This window comes from Chrysochloris asiatica, unplaced genomic scaffold (genome assembly GCF_000296735.1).
Source record: "Chrysochloris asiatica unplaced genomic scaffold, ChrAsi1.0 scaffold00329, whole genome shotgun sequence".
NCBI lineage: Eukaryota > Metazoa > Chordata > Mammalia > Afrosoricida > Chrysochloridae > Chrysochloris > Chrysochloris asiatica.
In genome coordinates, this window is record NW_006408847.1 from 2,807,484 (window position 1) to 2,827,258 (window position 19,775).

Here is a 19,775-nt window from a genome sequence, read left to right on the forward strand (position 1 = left end):
AGGCAGATGAAGATCCTAATAGAAGCAAACATATCTAGGATCCTAAGAAAACTCTAAGACTGTTTCACACTATAGAATTTGAATTCAATAAACCAAGAGGTTTCAAAGGCAAATTAAGGTACTGGGGTGGGACCGAAAGAAGCAAGTTGGCTCTCAAGTAGAGACAACAGGAAGACATCCTTAGATAGGAAAGAATATATGAGCTCTTCTTGATAAAACTAACACTGATGAAATTTAGCCAACCAAGACAAATGAAAAGAATGACTCAGGCTTAAAGATGCCATGCTAAAAGGTATATTGGTAAGATTTCAATCCATTTCATATCCAGAACTAAGACTGTAACAAATTGAAATGATACTAGTTCTTTCTAACAGAGTCCAGATTATGACTTTACAAAGTAAAAATAGTAACATGGTCTGCTAAAATGGAAGGAAAAATTGAGAGGTAGGTGAAAAAAATAAGTTTACCATTTTTTATGTTTTTTTAGTAGGGAGGTAATACTTTGTAAAATTAAAACATAGTTTAAAAGTGTGAAAACCTTTGAAAATACTCTTCATAATCTATTTCTTAGCCTTTTTGTTGTTGTTAAGTGCTGTCGAATCAGTTCCAACTCATAGCAGCCCTGTGTATAGGGTTTCTGAGGAGCAACTGGTGAGAGAGATCCTTAAGGAATTAATATGTCATGTTGAGAAGAAACAGTTATTTGAAAGTTAGCAATTCCTTTGATTCCACTTTTTCTTTCATTAAAAAAAAAAAGAGTTAAAACATGTTTACTTAAAAGTAATACATAGTCCCATTGTTATAAATTATTTCCATCTGTCTGCCCTGCCATCTTTATGTTTGTATGGGTGCATAGGGATAGATTCAGAACCAAGGTTTGCTAGATAATCATTTGGAAGCCCTGGTTGTTTCTGATTGGTGGCATTTTGGATGATTTATTTTTCCCTTTGTACTTCTCTGTTTTGCCTGAATGTTATAACCAACATGAAATTTTCATTTTAATAAGATGGAAGCTATTGATGCAAAGTTAAGTATATCACAGACATTCCATACTTGGAATTTTCAGTTTGCTGACAGAAGTATTCATGTGTAATCAAGTCCCAAGATGCATGTACAGTAGAGGAGATTTCAGATGTTAAAAAGGTGGCGTAGACTGTAGTGGCCGTGGAAAACCCCAAGAGGAAGTGGTAATATGTAGGTAATGTGTGGAAAGACAGAGAAGCAAAAGTGGGCAACAGTCTACCCCGAGCCCCAAAAGTGAAGGAACCATTATGATATAATTGGGAGCAGTTTAGGATATCATCTGATAGACAAGCAGCTACCTATTTTGAGCTAATGGAAGGGAAGAACCTAGAATACTGGCTAAAGTTTAGATCTCAATTGGACACACAAATGGAAGCAGTAGGAAGTGGTTTTATCTACAGTGAATTACAGATCACTTTCTTACTAAGGATGTTCAGAATCAATTTTCAAAAGCATATTTGGGTAAGGGGGAGGGATCTACCCAGACCTTTCCAGTTTTGAGGACCCTGCTACAAATACAAATACCGGAGAGAGCTAGTGAAGGTTTCTAAACTGAGAGTGAATGGAGAGTGGTTAACATAATTGAAAAGAACATATAGGCTGTGGTCTTTTGAAGGCAGCAATAGAATTTTCTAGTTCCGTTTCACATAGACTGTTGGAATGCCTGTTATGCAGAACCAGTGTAACCGTTTGGTAAATGCGTGAATGAGTGTGTCCGTAATGCATTTTTGGAAGATCAGTGTGAGTGTTTAGGAGACTGAGTTGGAGAGGAAAGAAATGCATACCAGCTCTCTTGTAAGAAGGAGGCTGCTAATCTGCTATGAGATGTGATGTAATGGAAACCTATGTTTGAACAGAAGGAAGAGTAAAGGATAGGAAGAGTAAATGAGAAATATTTTAAAACAAAAATCAAGACTTCTTAGTGCTTAATTGCTTTAAAGGAGAGGAGTCATCTTTTATTGCACAGTCATTGCAAATAGTAATTTCTGAGTTGCAAGCCTGAGTGATTAGAAGATAGGAAATTGCGGCTCACTTATATAGAGCATGACCTTCCTGGGTTTGAATCCAGCTCATCACTTATTGGTTATGTAACTTCGGGCAACTTTCTTAGTAGTTTGCTCATCTGTGAAATGAGAAGAGTAGTAGTATTCCTGCTTCAGGGTCATGAGGATGAAATGCGAACATTGACACTTTGTAGGCACAGGCAAGTTGTAAGGCCCAAGGATTGATAGGTATGACTGTGATCGTTACCCAGACACTGGTCCCTGGAGTTTGAATTGAGAAAAGGTATTAGGACGGGGGAGATACAGAGCTAGCGCTGCCACGACAAGACAGGCTAGAGAAGGAGATTCTGGAGTTACCCACCCTTGTGGAGGTTAGGGTTAAAGTGTGGCGTGAAGTTCTCTGAGGGTGGTATGGACTGAGAGAAGACCAGAGATCTTAAATCTAAGCTAAATCTGGGCTTGGATAATGGTGAAATTGTAGATGTCTGGAGGGTGCAGGTATAACAGATGTACAAAGAACTAGGTTAGAAAGCTGAAGCTAGAATGTGCTTTCAGAAGCACAAATAAAGTCATTGAGTTTGGAGGGAGGAGGGAATGACTGAAGTTAGCAAATCTAGTATCTGTGGTGGGGGGTTGTTTTGTTGGGGCAAAATATACAAGTTTGCCATTAAACCCTTTGTAAGTGGCAGTCCACTGGCATTAATGACAGTCACTGTTTTGTGCTGCCATTGCCACTGTCCCATTTCCAAAAGTTTTTAACCACTCCAAACAGAAACTCAGCATCTCTTCAACAATAATTCGCATTTCCCCCTTCCTGCAGCCCCTTTGCAGTTCCAGCTGCCCATGGGCCCCTTTCAACTTATGGCGACCCCATGTGTGTCAGATTGCTCTGTGGGGACTGATTTTCAGGAAGAGACCACCAGGTCTGTCTTTCAAGGCACCTCTGGGTGGAGTCAAACTTTTGGTTAGCAACCAAGCGCTTTGACCATTAGGCATATGGCCAGCCCCTAGTAATCAGTGATAAACTTTTGTCATTTGGTGTTTGCGTGTCCTAGAAGAATCTATTGTCCTTTTCATATGGACTTTGGAGTCTTACATATTGTCCTTAATGATGCACTGACTCCACAAGTCCCCCACATGTGTGCCTGGAGGAAGATCCCAAGGTCTGAAGGTCACAAGGGGAGGCGTCCCTGAGGAGTGGCACTGTGATGTACTACCACTAGTACCCACTGCTGTCAGCACACGTGGACACCATTCCCTTATCTGAAACTCTGGCCTCAACTAGCAGCCTTCCCAGACTCCTCATGACAGACATAGCCCTCTCTGTGTGGGCCCTCAGGCACAACAGTTTTCTTTCCTATGCATCTCCACCATCAGATTCTTAGATCCTGAGCTACCCTTTATCTGTTTATCCCTGGAGCTCAGAAATTCTTTGCACTCAGATCCAACAGTTATTTATTAAATACAGGAGCCAATGGTGGGAGGTGAGGGGAAAAGACAGTCTAGTCCTCTTGGTGGCCAGCGAGCAGCTGGACCAGATAAGCCTTGAACTTCCTCTGTCTTTTCCTGTGTTGTGACTCTGTGCAGGGCAGACATCTGCACCTAATGGGTAAGGATGTGAGTCTGAAGGACTTGGGGGACCTTGGGCTGTTCTTTGTGATCCAAGATTGACCTTTTGACCAGTCAGGGTGCATTTTCAGGGGAAGGTTTGGGGCTGTGATTTGTTGTTTGTTTGTTGTCTCTGACACTCACTTCCGTTTTGTAGACTTGTTCTTTAACATCCCATGAGTCCCGTGAGTGTACTTTCCATGTCATCATTAGCTTGGAGCAAATCAATTCCCTATAAACACTTTCCCAAGTACAGTGCATGGTGTTTGTTTTTCTTGCAGATTCTTAGGGCCAACTTTGCAGCTGAGAAAATCGTATAAATCTGTCTTTAGTACAAGGGCAACATTCCTCTGGATTTATTGGCAGAGAGAGAGTTGAAGCCCAAGTTTAGAAGCCAGAGACTAAATTTTCATCCTGGTCACGGATGTTTGTTTGCTCTTGAGGAAAAAAGAAATTTTTTTCTTTGCAAAGTAATACATGCTTATTTATAGGAGCATAAAGAAGAAGGAATCCTGGTGTGGCACTGTAAGATAGATAAGCACAGAACTGCTAACGGAAAGGTTGTCAGTTCAAACCCAGCAGTCGCGCCTTGTAAACCCTAGACAAGGGAATTGGAACCAACTCGATGGCACTTAACAACAATAACAAAGAAGAGGTGGGGGGAAAAGATCTATCCCAAACGTTCTGTTAATGTTTTACTATACAAAGAGGCGTCAAAAGTTTGTGGAAAAGTTGAATTAAAAGATAATAGAAATTTTCCATGAACTTTTTGAAGCCCCCAAGTATTCTCTTCTATTTTTGATGCAAAAAATAATAATAATTTTTTTTTTAATTGGGACTATTGTATGATTTGTTATAGTACTAAAGTTTCTCTAGTTAAAATTTTTGGGGGGGAACTTTGCTTTCAACAATTATATGTAAAATTCCATCATTGAATGTAAAATACCATAATTTAAACCATTCCCTTGCAGTTGGACAGCAAGCTTGTTTCCAACTTTTTGCTGTTATAAACAACTGTGACGAACAGTCTTATTTTTAAGTCTTGCCGATATACCTGATTGTAACCTTGTTATAGACTTCTAGAAATAGAACACAAGGATCTAAACTGCTAAAGACTTATCATGGGTGCTGCCAAATGCCTTCCAGAAAGGTGAGGTATATGAGAAAACTAGTTCCACTCTCTGCTCACTGGCATCAGTTGTTGCTTGAAATCATGGTCAGTATGTTAAGGAGCTCTGGTAGCGTAGTGGTTACAAATCAGGCTGCAAACCTTAAGGTCAGCAGTTCGAAACTTTCAGCTGCTCCACAGGAGAAAGATGAGACTTTCTGTTTCTGTAAAGATTTACAGCCTCGGAAACCCTGTACAGGGTCTCTATGGGTCGGAACCAACTCGACGGCACTTAACAACAACAACAACAACATGTTGCTGTTAGACTCCTGGTGTGGCGCTGTGGGTTAATGCACCAGACTGCAAAGCCATTTGAACTGCAAGGTAGGCAGTTCAAGTTCACCAGTTGCTCCTCAGAAACCCTATAAAAGGTCAGTATGGGTCGGAAGCGACTCAACGGCATTTCACAACAACAACAAACAAGTGTTGCTGTTGCTGTTTGGGTTCCATTGAGTTAACTTTGATTCATAAGGTTCCCATGAGAGTTTAGACATGTCCCATTGAGGGTTTTCTTGGCTATAATCTTTATGAAAGCAAATCACCAAGTCTTTCTCCTGTGTTGGTGTTGGTGTTGGTGTACTTCATGTCGGTTCCAACTAATAGAGTCCCTGTACAGGGTTTCCAAGGAGCAGCTGGTGGGTTTGAACTTCCAGCCTGGCAGGCAGCAAAGCAGTTCATTGCTTATCCTGCAGAACTCCATCTTCCCATGTAGTGGGTTTGAACTGCTAACCTTTTGATTGGCAGCCAAACACTTAACTGTTGCTTCCTCTCATAGTCAGTATGATAAGGGAAAAATAGTGTTTAGTATTTCAGTTTGTATCACTGACCATGGAAAAGTGATCCTTTCTCTTCTTTCACCTTCTCTGCAAGTCTCAAGAGCACAACTCATCTAACCCAAATCCCACCACTTACAAAGTTATGTAAGTTCAGAAGTAAATGTCCAATCCCATGCTACTTCTGCTGCTCCAAGCCGGACATTGTCAAGAGCACTGTGCGTTCCCATCTATTTTCTAGTGTTTGCAGACATAAATCTGCGTGTAAACACATCTGTGCTTTTAAAACCAAAGTGGAATGATGAGATACAAGCTGATCTGTAACTTCCGTTTCTTAAAAGCATTTTATTATGAACATTCATTTTGAGTGAGTTTTTCGTGTTTTTGGCTTTGTAGATTTCTTTTGTGAATGCACATTTTATGTTCTTGGTTGAGTTTTCTGTTTAGTATTAGTGTTTTTTCTTAATACCTGTAAGAACGTTTTATGTGTGAAGGTGTTTTAATTCTTTATCAGATATTGTGTATCAGACTTTTTTCTTAGTTTACACTATTTTATAGTTGATTTTACTTTTGCTCAATGGCTTTAAGAATATCTTGGATAGTCAGTCTGATTTCTCTTTTATTTCTTATTTTCCTTGTATTTAAAATTTAGGATATCTTTCCCTCATCCACAGTCAGTGCAATCATCCCTTTCTCAGGATGATCAAAGGACTTGACTAGTTCAAAGAATTTGAAAAAAATAACGATGATCTTCGCTTAACTCATCAGCTGCTTATTCTATGCCAAAGGCGCCCTAGTGGTGTGGTAGGGTATGGTTGGGTTGCTAACTGTAAGGTCAGCAGTTCGAGTCCACCAGATGTTCCACAGGAGAAAGATGAGGCTTCTGCTCCTATAAAGATATGCAGACTCCGATGTACAGACACATAACCACCACCACTCTGTGCTAGATAAGTTAATCCTCACAACAACCCTCTTAAAAAGGTTCATCAGCAAACTGACGCAGACAGAGAGAGAGGCTAACTAACTACCTTAAGAATTCCTGGTTAGTATGTGAGGAGTGAGATTCAAACCAGATCATTTTGCCTGAGTTCCTAAGTGATGGTGTAACTGGTTGATACGCTCGACTGTTAACCTAAAGTTTAGAGGTTAGAATCCATCCAAAGGTCCTTCAGGAGAAAGGTTTAGCAGTCTACTTCTGAAGAACCAACCATTGAAAACTCTGTGGGGCACAGTTGTACTCTGACACACAGGGGGTCCGGCCACGAGTCACAATCAACTCAACAGCAACTGTAAAAAGTTTGGCCTCAGAGCTCTCTGTAACTGTGACTCTTCATGGTAATGAATTACTCCCTTACAGTGGTAAATAATTTTCTTTTCAGTTTCCTGGTTAATCCCTCCTTCCTGTATGTAAAATTCAGAAACCAAATAGGCAACACATCTCTTTATTTGTCCTCATATTTATTAACAAGTCTGTTGCTTTGGTTTTGGTTCCTTCTTTTGCATGCCCTTATCTGTTCCATCACTCACTCTGTCAGACCTGTTTATCTCTCATCTGATTGCTGCTATCTTGTTTCTGGATTCTGTGTCCAATCCCATTGTGAAGGAGAACCATCAAGACTCCTGCCAAATTTCTCTTCATTCTCCAAGGCTTGGGATGTTGCTTCTCTAAAGCCTACTCCAAGGAAGAACACCCAGTTGATTTTCATTCCTCATTATGTCATCTTTTTGCTCTCTTTTCCATACCTCATTTGTTTATGAGCTCTTTCTTGATCTTGTCACTCATACTCTGAGAATAGCTTGTCCAGCACTGTCTTTCCCTTGTTGGTACTCACAGTGAAAGTGATGCTTTTGACCAGAAAATCTCTTTACTCAGCAGTCCTAGATATAGTTGCCCTCTTGCCTGCACAGAATGTCTAACCAGATTGGTTTGAGAAAGACAGCCAAGCATCAGAATGACTACTGACCAGGGCACCCATTCTCTGACTTTATTGGAGGCTGATTTCATTCTTTGTGTATGACCTTGGTAGGATAAGAAGCCTCAGATACTTGGGTTGAAATCCTTTCTTGGCTCTTGACTGTAGAGGATAGACCAAGGGAAGTGATTTATTCACAGAAAACTTTTTCTTTTCTAATGGTGGGAAATACACAAGGGAACAATACATAAATAAATGTGATGTTTATCTAATGATTAACATTGGATCGTGTTTGTAAATCTTTAATGTGTTGTTTGGCATCAAACTTAAACTTTCAGCATAAAGTTGTATTAGATAAAGCTTTGTGTGTTTAACTTATCCTACTTGTGAAATGTTTTCAGAATCAGAAACTAAGTTAAGACATACTTGTTAGGGAAATGTCCTGATGGGTACATAAAAGAGGAAAGAAAAAAAAAATCCCATAATCCTATCACGTATACAGTTAAATTTTTGTTTTGTTTCAAGTGTTCTATTTGTTTTGGTAAGTATGTTAGCTTTAACAGAGACATGAGGTTTTCAATATCCTACACATATAACAAGAAGCCTTGGTTGAGCAATGATTAAGCACTCCAGCTGATAACTGAGAGGTCAGTGATTCAAATCTACTAGCTGCTCCACAGGAAAAATATGTGGCAGTCTACTTTGATAAAAGTTGTTGTTGTTAAATGTCATTGAGTTGGTTTTGACTCAGAGCAACCACATACAGGATTCCAAGGAGTGGCTGGTGGGTTTGAACTGCTGACCTTGCAGTTAGCAGTAGTTCTTATCCTACAGTGTCATCCCCAGACTCCATAAAGATGACAGCTTTGGAAACCCCAGGGATCAGTTCTAAACTGTCCTAGAGCGTTGCTGTGTTCCGAACCAACTTGATGGCCATGGGTTTCATTTGGGTTGGTGGTGGAAGGAAGAGAAGGAATAAGTTGTTGTTGTTGTTGTTAGGTGCCGTCGAGTCGGTTCCGACCCATAGCGACCCTGTACCGGGTTTCCGAGAAGGAATAAGTAGGAGAAGAATTTAAAGCCATGAGCTTTTTAAATGGCAAAACTATAGATAGCACAACATCTGCTAATTCAGCATTTGCCATGTGTCCAATTCAGTGCCACCAAGTACAAAATAAATCAGTAATGTTGGGTGGTGGTTATGTGCCATGGAGTCAGAACCAACTCATAGCAACCCTGTACAGGGTTTCTGAGGCTGTAAATCTGTACAGGAGCAGAAAGCCTCTTTTTTCTCCCATGGAATAGCTGGTAGTTTCAAACTGCTGACTTTTAAGGTTCATAGCCTGATTTGTAACGACTACACTACCAGAGCTCCTTATCATGTTGGGTTGTTGTTGTTGTTAACTGCCGTCGAGTCGGTTCCGACCCATAGCGACCCTGTACAGGGTTTCCGAGGGTGTAAATCTTTACGGGAGTAGAAAGCCTCATCTTTCTCCCGCGGAGCGGCTGGTAGTTTCGAACCGCTGACCTTAAGGTTCACAGCCCAATTCGTAACCACTACGCTACCAGAGCTCCTTGTTGGGTAGCCATCACCAATATCTGCTGCCAAGTTGTTCATCACCATAAAACAAAAAAAGAAAAGAAAAGAAAATCAATGCTTCGTAAACAATGAACTGTATTACCTTTTATACTTTAGAATTTCGAGTTTTAATTATTTTTATATATGTACATATGAGGGGGCTCTGAAGAGTTTGTGGGAAAAATGGAATTGAAAGACAATAGAATTTTTCTACAAACTTTTGAAACACCCTCATAGTATCATATGTAGCACAAGTATATGCAGTTTATGTATATACATAATAGGTATGTAATTCATGGTGAATTAAGTTTTTTAAAACTATTTTTAAATAAAACAAGCATGTTGTCATATTTACCCCAAATATATGTACTTAAATGGATATAAATATTATTCTATGAAGATTGGTTGTTCTCCTCAAAGTCATCCAGAAACAAAATTATGAATATATAAGTAACTTGTCCTGAGTTGGGCTTTTACCTGATCTTTTTTTTTTCCAGTAGATTTCATGTGAGTTTGTACAAACCAAATTTACAGGTGGAGGTTGGAGAATTTATTGCTTGCTGAAGTTAACGGCAAGTTGGCTGTAAATTGCTAGCAGATGTTTTCCCTTTTTAGCCCCCTAAGAATTTTATAGGCAACATTTTTTTTTTCCCTCTCTTTTTTTGCAGAGATTGAGGGAGGAGGTATAGTCAAGGAGGGAAATGAAAACAGATTGAGAAACATATGTCTCAGTTTTCAAAAGTACTGGAAAGTTCTGATTTTAGATGGAGCTGATCTTCAAAAGTTTAAAACAACAACAAAAATCCACCCCAAACATAGAGATTTTTAATCATGTTTTGTCAGTTTAAACCACTAAAAAGTTTCTTTTTTCTCTTTAGCAAGAAGATCCTTATAGGAAGAAGAAGCTTCAGGAGAAAAAGGAAGGAAATTTGCAAAATTTAAATTGGAATAAAAATCGAACATGTAGAAAGAACAAGAAAAGGGGCATTACCCAGCTCTCAAGGTGTGTAGCATTTATAAACCCTTTAAAATCTGATGACGTTCTCACCTTCTAATGCTGCATGTATCTCTTTTAATCTTGTTGCTGTTGATGTGCAGACAATATGACATTGTAGATGTTTGTACTTCGAGATGAAAGTATATTCTTTAAATAAGTGCTTATGTTTTCTATTTTGTTAAATACTTTAGCGGGAAGTTTCTTGGATTTTCTTTGTCTTTTCCTTTTTAAAATGTTAAAAAGCTACAGAAGGGTTTAGGGGAAAAGCATAAGACATTCCTCCATGCTAAGACTGTCATTGTGCCAGTGAAATGCAAATGTGTTAATGGCCTATTTCTGTGTCATGTGAACAGGTGTTGTAGAAAACCCCTGGGCACAGCCAGGTCCCTACTCCCAGCTTGACCACTGATCCATCTGGGCGGCCTGGAGCAATAGTAATGAAATAGAATAGTCTCCATTCATGTTTGTAACCCGAAGTAGGTTCTTACAGCTGCAAAAATTGAGCTTCCAAATATTAAGTGACTTGCTTAAAGCCATGTAGTTTGTGAGGGGCAGAGCCAGGATGGGAACCAGGCAGCTGACAGTTTACTATGGACTCCTTGCTTCCTGGATGCACTTTCATCTCTTTACATTTGCATTCTTTGAAAAGTGGAGGGGCTGGACTGGGTTTGTGTGGGGAATCCCTTATTGCTAGGGTTAGAGAAGAATCTACCCTCTTGAGTCATTTCAGGGTGGATTCTGATCAGGTCAGTAGCATGTGTATTTTGGTTGCAAATCAACCCAGATGGTATCATCTCTGAGTTTTCACTTATGTTACATTCTCAGAACCCCTTAGCACCCAGCAGAGAGGAACTCCCCTACTTTTTCTCCCTGGTGGTGGGGCTTCTCAGGTCTACCTTGCCACCTTCTAGGACACTCATTTCCACCTGCGCACTCACTCCCGTGGCTGCCCATGAGCAGGCATGAAAGGCTTTCCTTGGCATTGAAGCTTGCTTCTCACCCAGTAACCCCTCCATCCTCACTGCTCTGCCTTTATTCTGCTGCTGTGTGCTGGTATCTGGAAAATTCTCTTTCTTAGGAGCACAGCTAGGTATGGAGGTGTGTTTCTGATGAGTTTTTCTCTAGCAGTTCCAAATTTGTATGGGGAAAGGGTGCCACCTTAACTGCAGTTTTACATGCAGTTGGAAAGGACCTCTAGCCAAGCAGCCTTTGCTGGCCAGGACCGCCTGCCTCGGCAGCACAGACGTGCTTGTGTTTGCATGTGTCTCTGGGCCCCTTCATGGGGCTTGTGATCAGCAGTGTGATAAGCTCCCAGCAGTTTTCACATGCTCTCTACTGGAGAACTGTCAGGCAACTCCAAGGTACCTAGCTCACAATAAGCAAAAGGCATCTAACAAAGAAATCAACTATACCATTATTGGAGTATTTATTGTTACTACTGTATTCTGATCATGGATTGATAATTCTCCTTATTTGGTGGTGGTGGTTGATGATGTGCCATTAAGTTGGTTCTGAGTCACAGTGACCCTGTATGGTTTCCCAGGCTGCACAGCTTTACAGAAGCAGGAAATCTCATCTTTCTCTTCAGGAGTGGCTGCTAGATTTGAATTGCTGCCCTTCGTAATCCACTCTGCTATCAGGGCTCCTTATTTAGCCCTAAGTTGTTTGAGAGCCACAATGTAGTATCCTGTAGACCAGTCAAACCATGAGATATTCTTTTACAAGGGTTTTTGTTAAAATTTGGTGAACTGTGATGTCACTTGGAAGTATCATTTCCTGATATGGACATATAGAAAGATAGAACAATAAAGCAGACCAGGGAAATGTTACAGTCTATGTTTTTAAAGCAGATTGCTGACATACCTCTGACATGCTGAAATGATAATATTGTTTAAAAGAAACTTAAAGTGGATTGTAGCTAATCACAGTGTTTTGGGAACATGAAGTTTCAAAAGCGGATGATTGTTGGATTGTATATTTACCTGGGATTTATTTCTGTTTGCATACTTGACTGCACACTGGCAGAATCATCTGGCACGTCCTACATATCCAATCTTCCTACCTGCCATCCTATAAACCTAACATTAGGTGTTGAAATTGGACTGTGTGAAATGAGTAGTTAATCCCTTAGCATTCGCTGCACGTTTCTATATTGCCACTTGGAAAATTTCATTACAGGTCTTCCCTCAAGAAGTTCAGTCTAATAAGAGTTATTTTTCGACTCCCCCACCTCTGTTAATCATCCATTACTTGGGGGAAGAACTTTATTATTATTTTTTGTAGTCTCTGCACCTCTTATAACAATATATGGTATGCATAGTCACTCAATAAATGTTTTGGAAAGGAATGAATGAGAATGTCTTTAAATTAATATGGAATAGTGTGGTGCTGTAGGATAAGCATTGGACTGCAAGATGGGTTTGAACCACAAGGTTGGCAGTTCAAATCCACTAGCCACTCCTCGGAGACCCTATTCACTATGAGTAGAAACTGATTTGATGATACTTAACAACAACAACCTTCCCCTAGACACCAAAGGACAAGTTCATCTATTGAAAATATTTTACACTTCCAAAAAAAAGGAAACCAATTAAGAGTCTTGTGTTCTGATCCTGGGCTCCTGCCATTTAAGCTTCAGTGATTCATCCTAGTCTTCTCACTGTAAAGTAAGAAGACAGATTAAATGAGCTCTAAGTTAATTCTGAACCAGTGGCACCTTTTATTCTTATTATTAGTACCCTTTCTTACTCATCATTGCCTCCTACCAGACCCAAAAAGAGGAGTCCCCACAGTGTCCCAGATTCATTTTCACCTCTGAAAGTCTCCTGGGAAAGAAGTATATCTATTTGCATGATAAAATATGGATGTGATTTCTTTGTGGCTGTTGCAGGCCTTCTGAACAGAATGAATTAAAGCTTGTGTGCAGAGAACTGGAAAGGTCAGAGCTGAGTAGTGACGTGGAGCTAAGAAACTGGTGTGTACAGGAAAACACTGGGGAGATTTGTAAAACAGATGCTGAAATTGGAAGCGTACCTGCTGCACAGGGAAAGGCAGGTACGTATTTACTTGGAGCTCGGAATGGTACCTCTGTTGGAGTTTTTGTTCTCTCCAGGAAGGATTATCCAGTGTGAGACTGTCTCTTTATAGACCACTTAGTTTACTAAAGTACGCATGGAAAGCTGTCAGGATGAGACCAGAAAGCTGAGGCTCTCCTGAGCCTGGGCAGGCCTCTGGTGTCATACCTTTGGTTAGTTGTCACCCAGCTGGCTTCTGCCCATGGTGACTGTATGTATAACAGAATTAAATATTGTCTGGCCCTGCTCTGGTCTTCATAATCAATCCGATGTCTGAGCCCACGCTATCCACCCGTCTCACCAAGGGCCTCCCTTGCCTCCACCAACTCCTCCGCTTTACCAGTCATTATGTCCTTTTTTAGAAAACTGTCTTTCCTGATGATGTGTCCAAGGTAAGCAAGCCAGAGTCTCACTTCTAAGGAACATTCTGGTTGGACTCCTCCATTCGGACTTGTTTGTTCTTCTGCCAGTCCCACGGTATATTCAGTATTCTTTATTAACACAATTCAGATTCATGAGGTCTTCTTTTGTCTTCCTTTTTCATGGTCCAACTTTCACATGCATGTGAAGTGATGGAAAAGGTAGCACTTCTGCCTCCTGTAAAGTCAGTGGTTCCCAGCAATCCTGATGTATATTGGAACAGTGGTTGTTTTCTTTAGACAGAGGACCCCTTGGTGAAAGGGCCTTAGGGGGATATCCAGTGAGGAAGAGTGCCAGCCCCACACCTGAGCCAGGTACTTCCTGTAGAACCAGATGCTGCCCCACATGAGGGCTGCTACGCAGAGTCCTTGGGAATGGGAGGTAGAAGAGCGGTGAATGCTAGGTCTTGGGTAGGGTAGAGTATGTTGTTATTAAGTGCTGTTGAGTTGATTCCAATTCATAGGGTCCCTGTATAGGGTTCCCAAGGAGTGGCTGGTGAGTTTGAACTGGTGACTCTGGTTCAAACTGACTACTGTCCAGTGTTTATCCTACAGCTCCACATGAGGACTCCAGGGCGGAGTATAGCGGGAAGCAAATGTACCGCTGATGTTGATAGTACATGTGGGATCGGGGTGAGGGTTGGGGGGGTGGTAAGGTCACTTTGTGATCCTCACAACATCTGCTTTCTTCAGGCTCTCACCCTTGCCCCCTCAGCCAGTTCTTGCACAGAGTTAACTGATTTCTCTCTGTCCTTTGGTTTTCATTCCTTTGACACACATGTTGCTTTTTGGCCTCATTTGAGGTTCTTCCCCCCACACACAAGCATTTGAAACTTTCAGTGGACATCTTAATAAAAGAGACGGAAATTACTCTCAAACCCCCAGTTGTGCAAAGTAGCATTCCAGCTAATGGTTTGATAGAAGTGTTTGTCATTTCGAGAACTGTATTTTAAACAAGGTTATAATGTATTGACTGTCTTTACCCCCAACAACTCTAATTGCCCACCCCAGGGGCAGAGTAGAAATACTCTCATCCTACACAAACAGTGCCTACCACTAATGGCCAGAGAGGAGACCCTGAATGTAGACCATATCTTCTTCATCATTTTACCTTTATCCATTTTTGAGAGACGCATACAGTTGAAATTCATGTAAGTAAACCCGTGCATTCTTCTTTCTTACTTCCTCCAGAGGGTTACTACCGGAAGCCAGAGAAGAAATGTGTGGAAAAGTTCTGCTCAGATTCTAGCTCAGACTGTGGCAGCTCCTCTGGGAGCGTGCGTGCCAGCCGGGGCAGCTGGGGGAGCTGGAGTAGCACCAGCAGTTCTGACGGGGACAAGAAGCCCACGGTGGGCCCTCAGCACTTTCTACCCACTGGTGAGCATGAACCCAGGGCTTCTGGCCACCCTGCCTTTCTGCTGTCCATTCCATATGCAGTGTAATGTCTAGATCTGCCTTCTAGCACCCAGAGAAGCTCCTCTTACACCACCCTCCTGCTCCCCAGGATGGGCTCCTCTCGGCGCCCCCAGGAGATAACATTCCTGGAGAACATGTGGAGAGCAGATTTGGGAAAGTTTTTTAACAATCCTGTGTTGAGCAAGGTTTTCAACAGCACGTGCTCACTTAGTGTCACATTTTGGTAATTTTGGAAACGTTTTCATAATGCTGTAGCACACTTAACATGTTACAGTATAATGTAGACATAGCTTTTATATGCGCTGGGAAACCAAAAATTCATGTTACTTGCTTTCTTTCTGTGATCTGGTACCAAACCCACAATACCTCTGAGGTATGCCCGTACTTTGCTACAAGCCCCATTTACGTGCTTTTTTTCTCCTCCTTGCCTTCCTCCTTCCCTCTCTGTCTCTTTACAACCTTCCTTCCCTTATGAGAAAACTGAACAACATAATAAGATCTATATGAGAGTAAGACAGAAAGTATTGCTACTAGGATTCCAGTTCACATGTGTATTGGTTTATTCCAACAAAACGTGTTTAAACGTGTCTGCAATCAGCGGATGGCTCCAGACAAGTTCTCTCAATAATACACTTGTCTTAGTCACACCATGGCATCTTCACAAAAAGAAAGGTCCAGTCAAAACACTGGCTTCTGGGGGGATTTGCTGGACCATTTCAAGGTTGGTTCAGGAAGTTGTGGTGACTTTGGGAATTCTAAAGAGGTGATCATGACAGATTTTCTTCAAGGACATGGGACGTCCAATCACAGGAGCTTGTTATGAAGAAGTTTTACTAAAAGCTGAAAACGTGCATAGGTTAGGAAAAGGCCAGGAAACCAAGAAATGTTTTTCCATCTTGACAATGCACCTGCTCATTCTTCAAGGGTAGCCAAAAGTTGTCCTATGAGAATAACAGGAAGCCTTTACCCCATCCACCTTACAGCCCTGATCTCGTCCCTTCAGATTCCTTTTAGTTTCCCAAACTCGAAGAATATTTAAAACAATTTTGAGTCCCGCGAGGATGCCAGAATTGCTGTCTTGGGTATGGTGTAAATTGGAGAGCACTGAATTCTTCAGTGAAGAGTTGTAGACATGAGACACTGCCTTCAGAAGTGTACGGACCTAGAGGGAGAGTATGTGGAGAAACAATAGCTTCACATTTTGATTGTTAAGTTTAATAAAGGGTTTTATGATTTTGTAGCAACACTTTTTGGCTAACCCTTATATTTTTATATGGAGTTGTTGCTGCTTTGTTAGATGCTGTCAAGTTGGCCTGGGACTCCAGTAGCAACCCCTGACAAACGCTCCAGGATAGAACTGAGCTCCATTAAGGTTTCTGACTGTCGTTTTGATGGGAGCACATTGCCAGGTCTTTTCTTCCGTGGCACCATTGGGTGGGTTAGAATTGCCAATCTTTTGGTTGGTAGCCAAGTACCACTTGTGCCACTGAGGTGCCTTGTATGGGTTATGATCTTCATTTGATTTAAAATGTTTATCTTTCACATATACACATACACAAGAAAGAGATTATGAGTAAATATATCTGAATGTTGATAATGCTATAAAAAAAGATTTCTACTTATTTAAACTTTTATTTACTGTCTGTATTACCTACAATTAACATATAATACTTTTGTGACCTTAGGGGGGGAGGGACTATCATTATATAACTAACTATTTCTTTTATCAGGAAAAAACTCTCATTAAAAATATACTTAGCTTTTTCTCCATAATTCAATATATTGTTGTTGTCAGTGATTGTTGTTGTTGTTGTTAAGTGCCATTGAATTGTTTCCAATTCATAGTGACCCTGTAGAGGGTTACCAAAGAGTGGCTGGCGAATTTGAGCCATCAGCCTTGTGGTTCAAACCGACCTCGTAGTCCGTTTAGTGTTTTATCCACTTGTGAGTTTAAATGTTGTATTTCATTACATTTTCAATGGGAATATAAAGTATAAAAGTCCTTTTGAAATTTCATTACTGATTGTGCACATGCCAGTTTAAAGTGAGCTGCGACTCCCTCACTATAAATTCTTGATATTAGTAGGCTGCATTTTAATCCCAGATATTTCGAGTGTTTGAATTACATTGTGATAATGTGTTCTTAATGCAGGAGACAGTGTCCCACACAGTGATTTTCCTTCTGAAACTCCCATCTCATTCAGTCTTTCCCACAATATCTGCAATCCCATGTAAGTGTTTCATTTTGCACTTTTATAATAGGTTATGTGCTGTTTCTCCTGTCAGTCATTGTGTGCTTTCCTTGTTCTTGGTTCTGCAGGGTTAAAAAAATAATAAACTTTATGTTTATAGCAAGTAAAATTTACTCTAACTGATAACTTGAGAAAGAATGATCCTTCCAGTTGTACTTGACTTATGTGCAGTGGTCTCTTGTACCATACAGCCAGTGTCTTTTCACTGATAGAGCTAGGTTAAAAAAGACCTAATTTCTGAAAGAAGAAGTGAGTATTATAAAGGATGGCAAGAAACCAGCCTTTTGCCAGGAGTTGTGATAAAACTAAGCATTGATCTCAGAGCAGGAGAAAAATGTAGAACCAAAAATCAACCCACAGAAAAAAAATCAGTGTTAGTGATATGATTGAAACTTGGAGGAACCTTCAACCTAAGACACCCTTCTGACCTGGAACTGAAGCCATTCCCAGAGACCACCTTTCAGCCAGACAAGAGACAGGACCCTAAAATAACTAATAAAACTTGAGAGGAGCATGTTTCTTATAACAATAATCAATTATCTGAGATCAAATGAACATTTGTCTAAAACCAAAGATGAGAAAGGGGTAGAAAATCCACAGTTAAAGAAAGAAAGAAAGCTGAATGGTATTCAAGTAAATAATCAACTGTAATATAATAATAAAAAGAATCACAAAGCAGGTGAATTGAGTAGTAAACTATAAATTACTTTATAAATACAAATGATTACTAAGAGCTCTGTAGACAAACATACTAAGATGCAGCATTTAGGAATCTAGAGTGTAATAAAAGTTGCAAAAAGACCATTTATGTAATCTTTCTGTCCTTTTAACCCATTCGACCTTAAAGTACTAGTTATACGTTGCCTCTGGACTAGTTTCCAAAACGGGAGACTCTTATTTGTAAGAGCTACAGAAACACAGAGATTGTGAATCAAGTAATATGGAATTAAAATATTGTGTATATTTAATTGTGAATGAATTTTATACTCTTTTGGAAAAACCCTGAGCATTGGTGATTTAGAACATTTTGTAAGAACTTCATAGATGCTCACACACTACAATTCCACTGTATGATGATTTCTGCATCATCAGACAAAACAAGCAAGTATTTTTATTTATTGAGTGGAAGAAGAACTGAATTAGCAAGGAGGGATCTTCGGAAAGAGAAATGTTTGTTAGGTGTCTGCCAGGAAGATTTAATTGGTGGGTTTGTGAAGAAGGAAACAGCTAGTGTACAATGAAAACTCCCCAAGAACTGCTTTTGTTTAGGGATAAAAAGTGACTAAGAATTAAAAATTGTTGCTAACTGATGGCAGGCAGAGTTGAAACTACAGATTGCATTAGTTTTGTTGTTGTTGTTGTTGTTTAATTGTTGTTTTTGTTCAAAGAAGACTTTGCTAATCTTTGGCATTTAATATTCTGCAACCCCTTTTTGTCTGTGTTTGTTAATGGCTCTAATACCACAGGCTCTTGCATGGGTGGTGGTGGTCGTTGTGGTGGTAGAAATTCATGTAAAAACTCAGTCAGGCTTGATTTGTACAATGTGACGATTTCCTTGGCTAGAAAACCAATCCATAGTTTCTCACTTTCCCTCCAGAGACGTGAGTTCTCTCGCACAGTATGCTGAAGCTCCCTGCCCCAGCCTCCCTGACGTACCATCAGGTGTGGATGAAGATAAAGGTGAGGTGTTTTGCTCTCCTTACACAGACACCAGTCGTGAGTTCCACTTTGCCTTACTGGTTGGTGAGCTGGAGAAGAAAGAGTGGAGTTGGATGGAGCAGGGCTATTTCCCCAGTGCTCACTTCTCTAAACCTTGTCATGCTGCCCTGGGACGGACGTCACTAAGAGCCTTGCTGGCCCTTTTGCCTCCAGACTGTGTGCAGTGGTGCTGAGCTCCCTGCTTGTTTCAGAGGCACAGGGTGTTCTGTGCCCCAGATACAACCCAGAACCCCTTTATACGGTACTTCCACTGCTTTTAGTTCCCCTTTCCTAGTCTGAGATGAGAAAGCAAAGTGGAAATGTGAAGGCACAGCCCACGGGAGTAGAGGCCAGGTTGGAGAGTAGGTCTGCTACCGCTGCCACATTCCTGGCCCTCTCTTGTCCCTTCCCAAACTCACTTTGTCCTGTTGTTGTTGTTAAGTGCCATCCACTCAGTTCCGACCCATAGCGACCCTAAACAGGGTTTCCGAGGCTGTAAATCTTTACGGGAGCAGAAAGCCTCAGCTTTCTCCCACTGACCTTGCGGTTCGCAGCCCAAGTCGTAACCATTACTACTAGACCATCCTGTTCTAGAAGCGTCTGAATTCTGCCTTGGTGTCTTTGGTGGCCAGCCTAGTTCATGCACTAGAGCTGAGACCCAGAGCTGAGCACCTGCAGCCCTCTGCCAGGTTGGCGAGGGCAGTGACCTAGGAGTGGGTCAGAAGGGAATCCCACTCCTGGGACTCTCTGCTGGACAAAGTGAACAACTCTAGTTCTCTCTGGTGCTTTTTCTCCTCTTTTCTCTCTCTTTGGCCTTGTTTTTTGTCTATGTTGTATTGTATCCCCTCTCCCCT

General features: G+C 40.9%; 1 protein-coding gene across 1 annotated transcript in view; it reads left to right on the top strand.

Moving 5' to 3' along the window:
• The window catches only part of KIAA0922 (KIAA0922 ortholog), a 218,992-nt gene that overhangs the window by 187,318 nt on the left and 11,899 nt on the right, over positions 1-19,775 (top strand). The window contains exons 27-31 of the mRNA XM_006875505.1: positions 9,944-10,068; positions 12,953-13,116; positions 14,747-14,932; positions 17,124-17,202; positions 18,821-18,903. Of these exons, the coding sequence (XP_006875567.1) occupies positions 9,944-10,068; positions 12,953-13,116; positions 14,747-14,932; positions 17,124-17,202; positions 18,821-18,903 (637 nt within the window). The remainder of the gene's footprint in view (positions 1-9,943; positions 10,069-12,952; positions 13,117-14,746; positions 14,933-17,123; positions 17,203-18,820; positions 18,904-19,775) is intronic.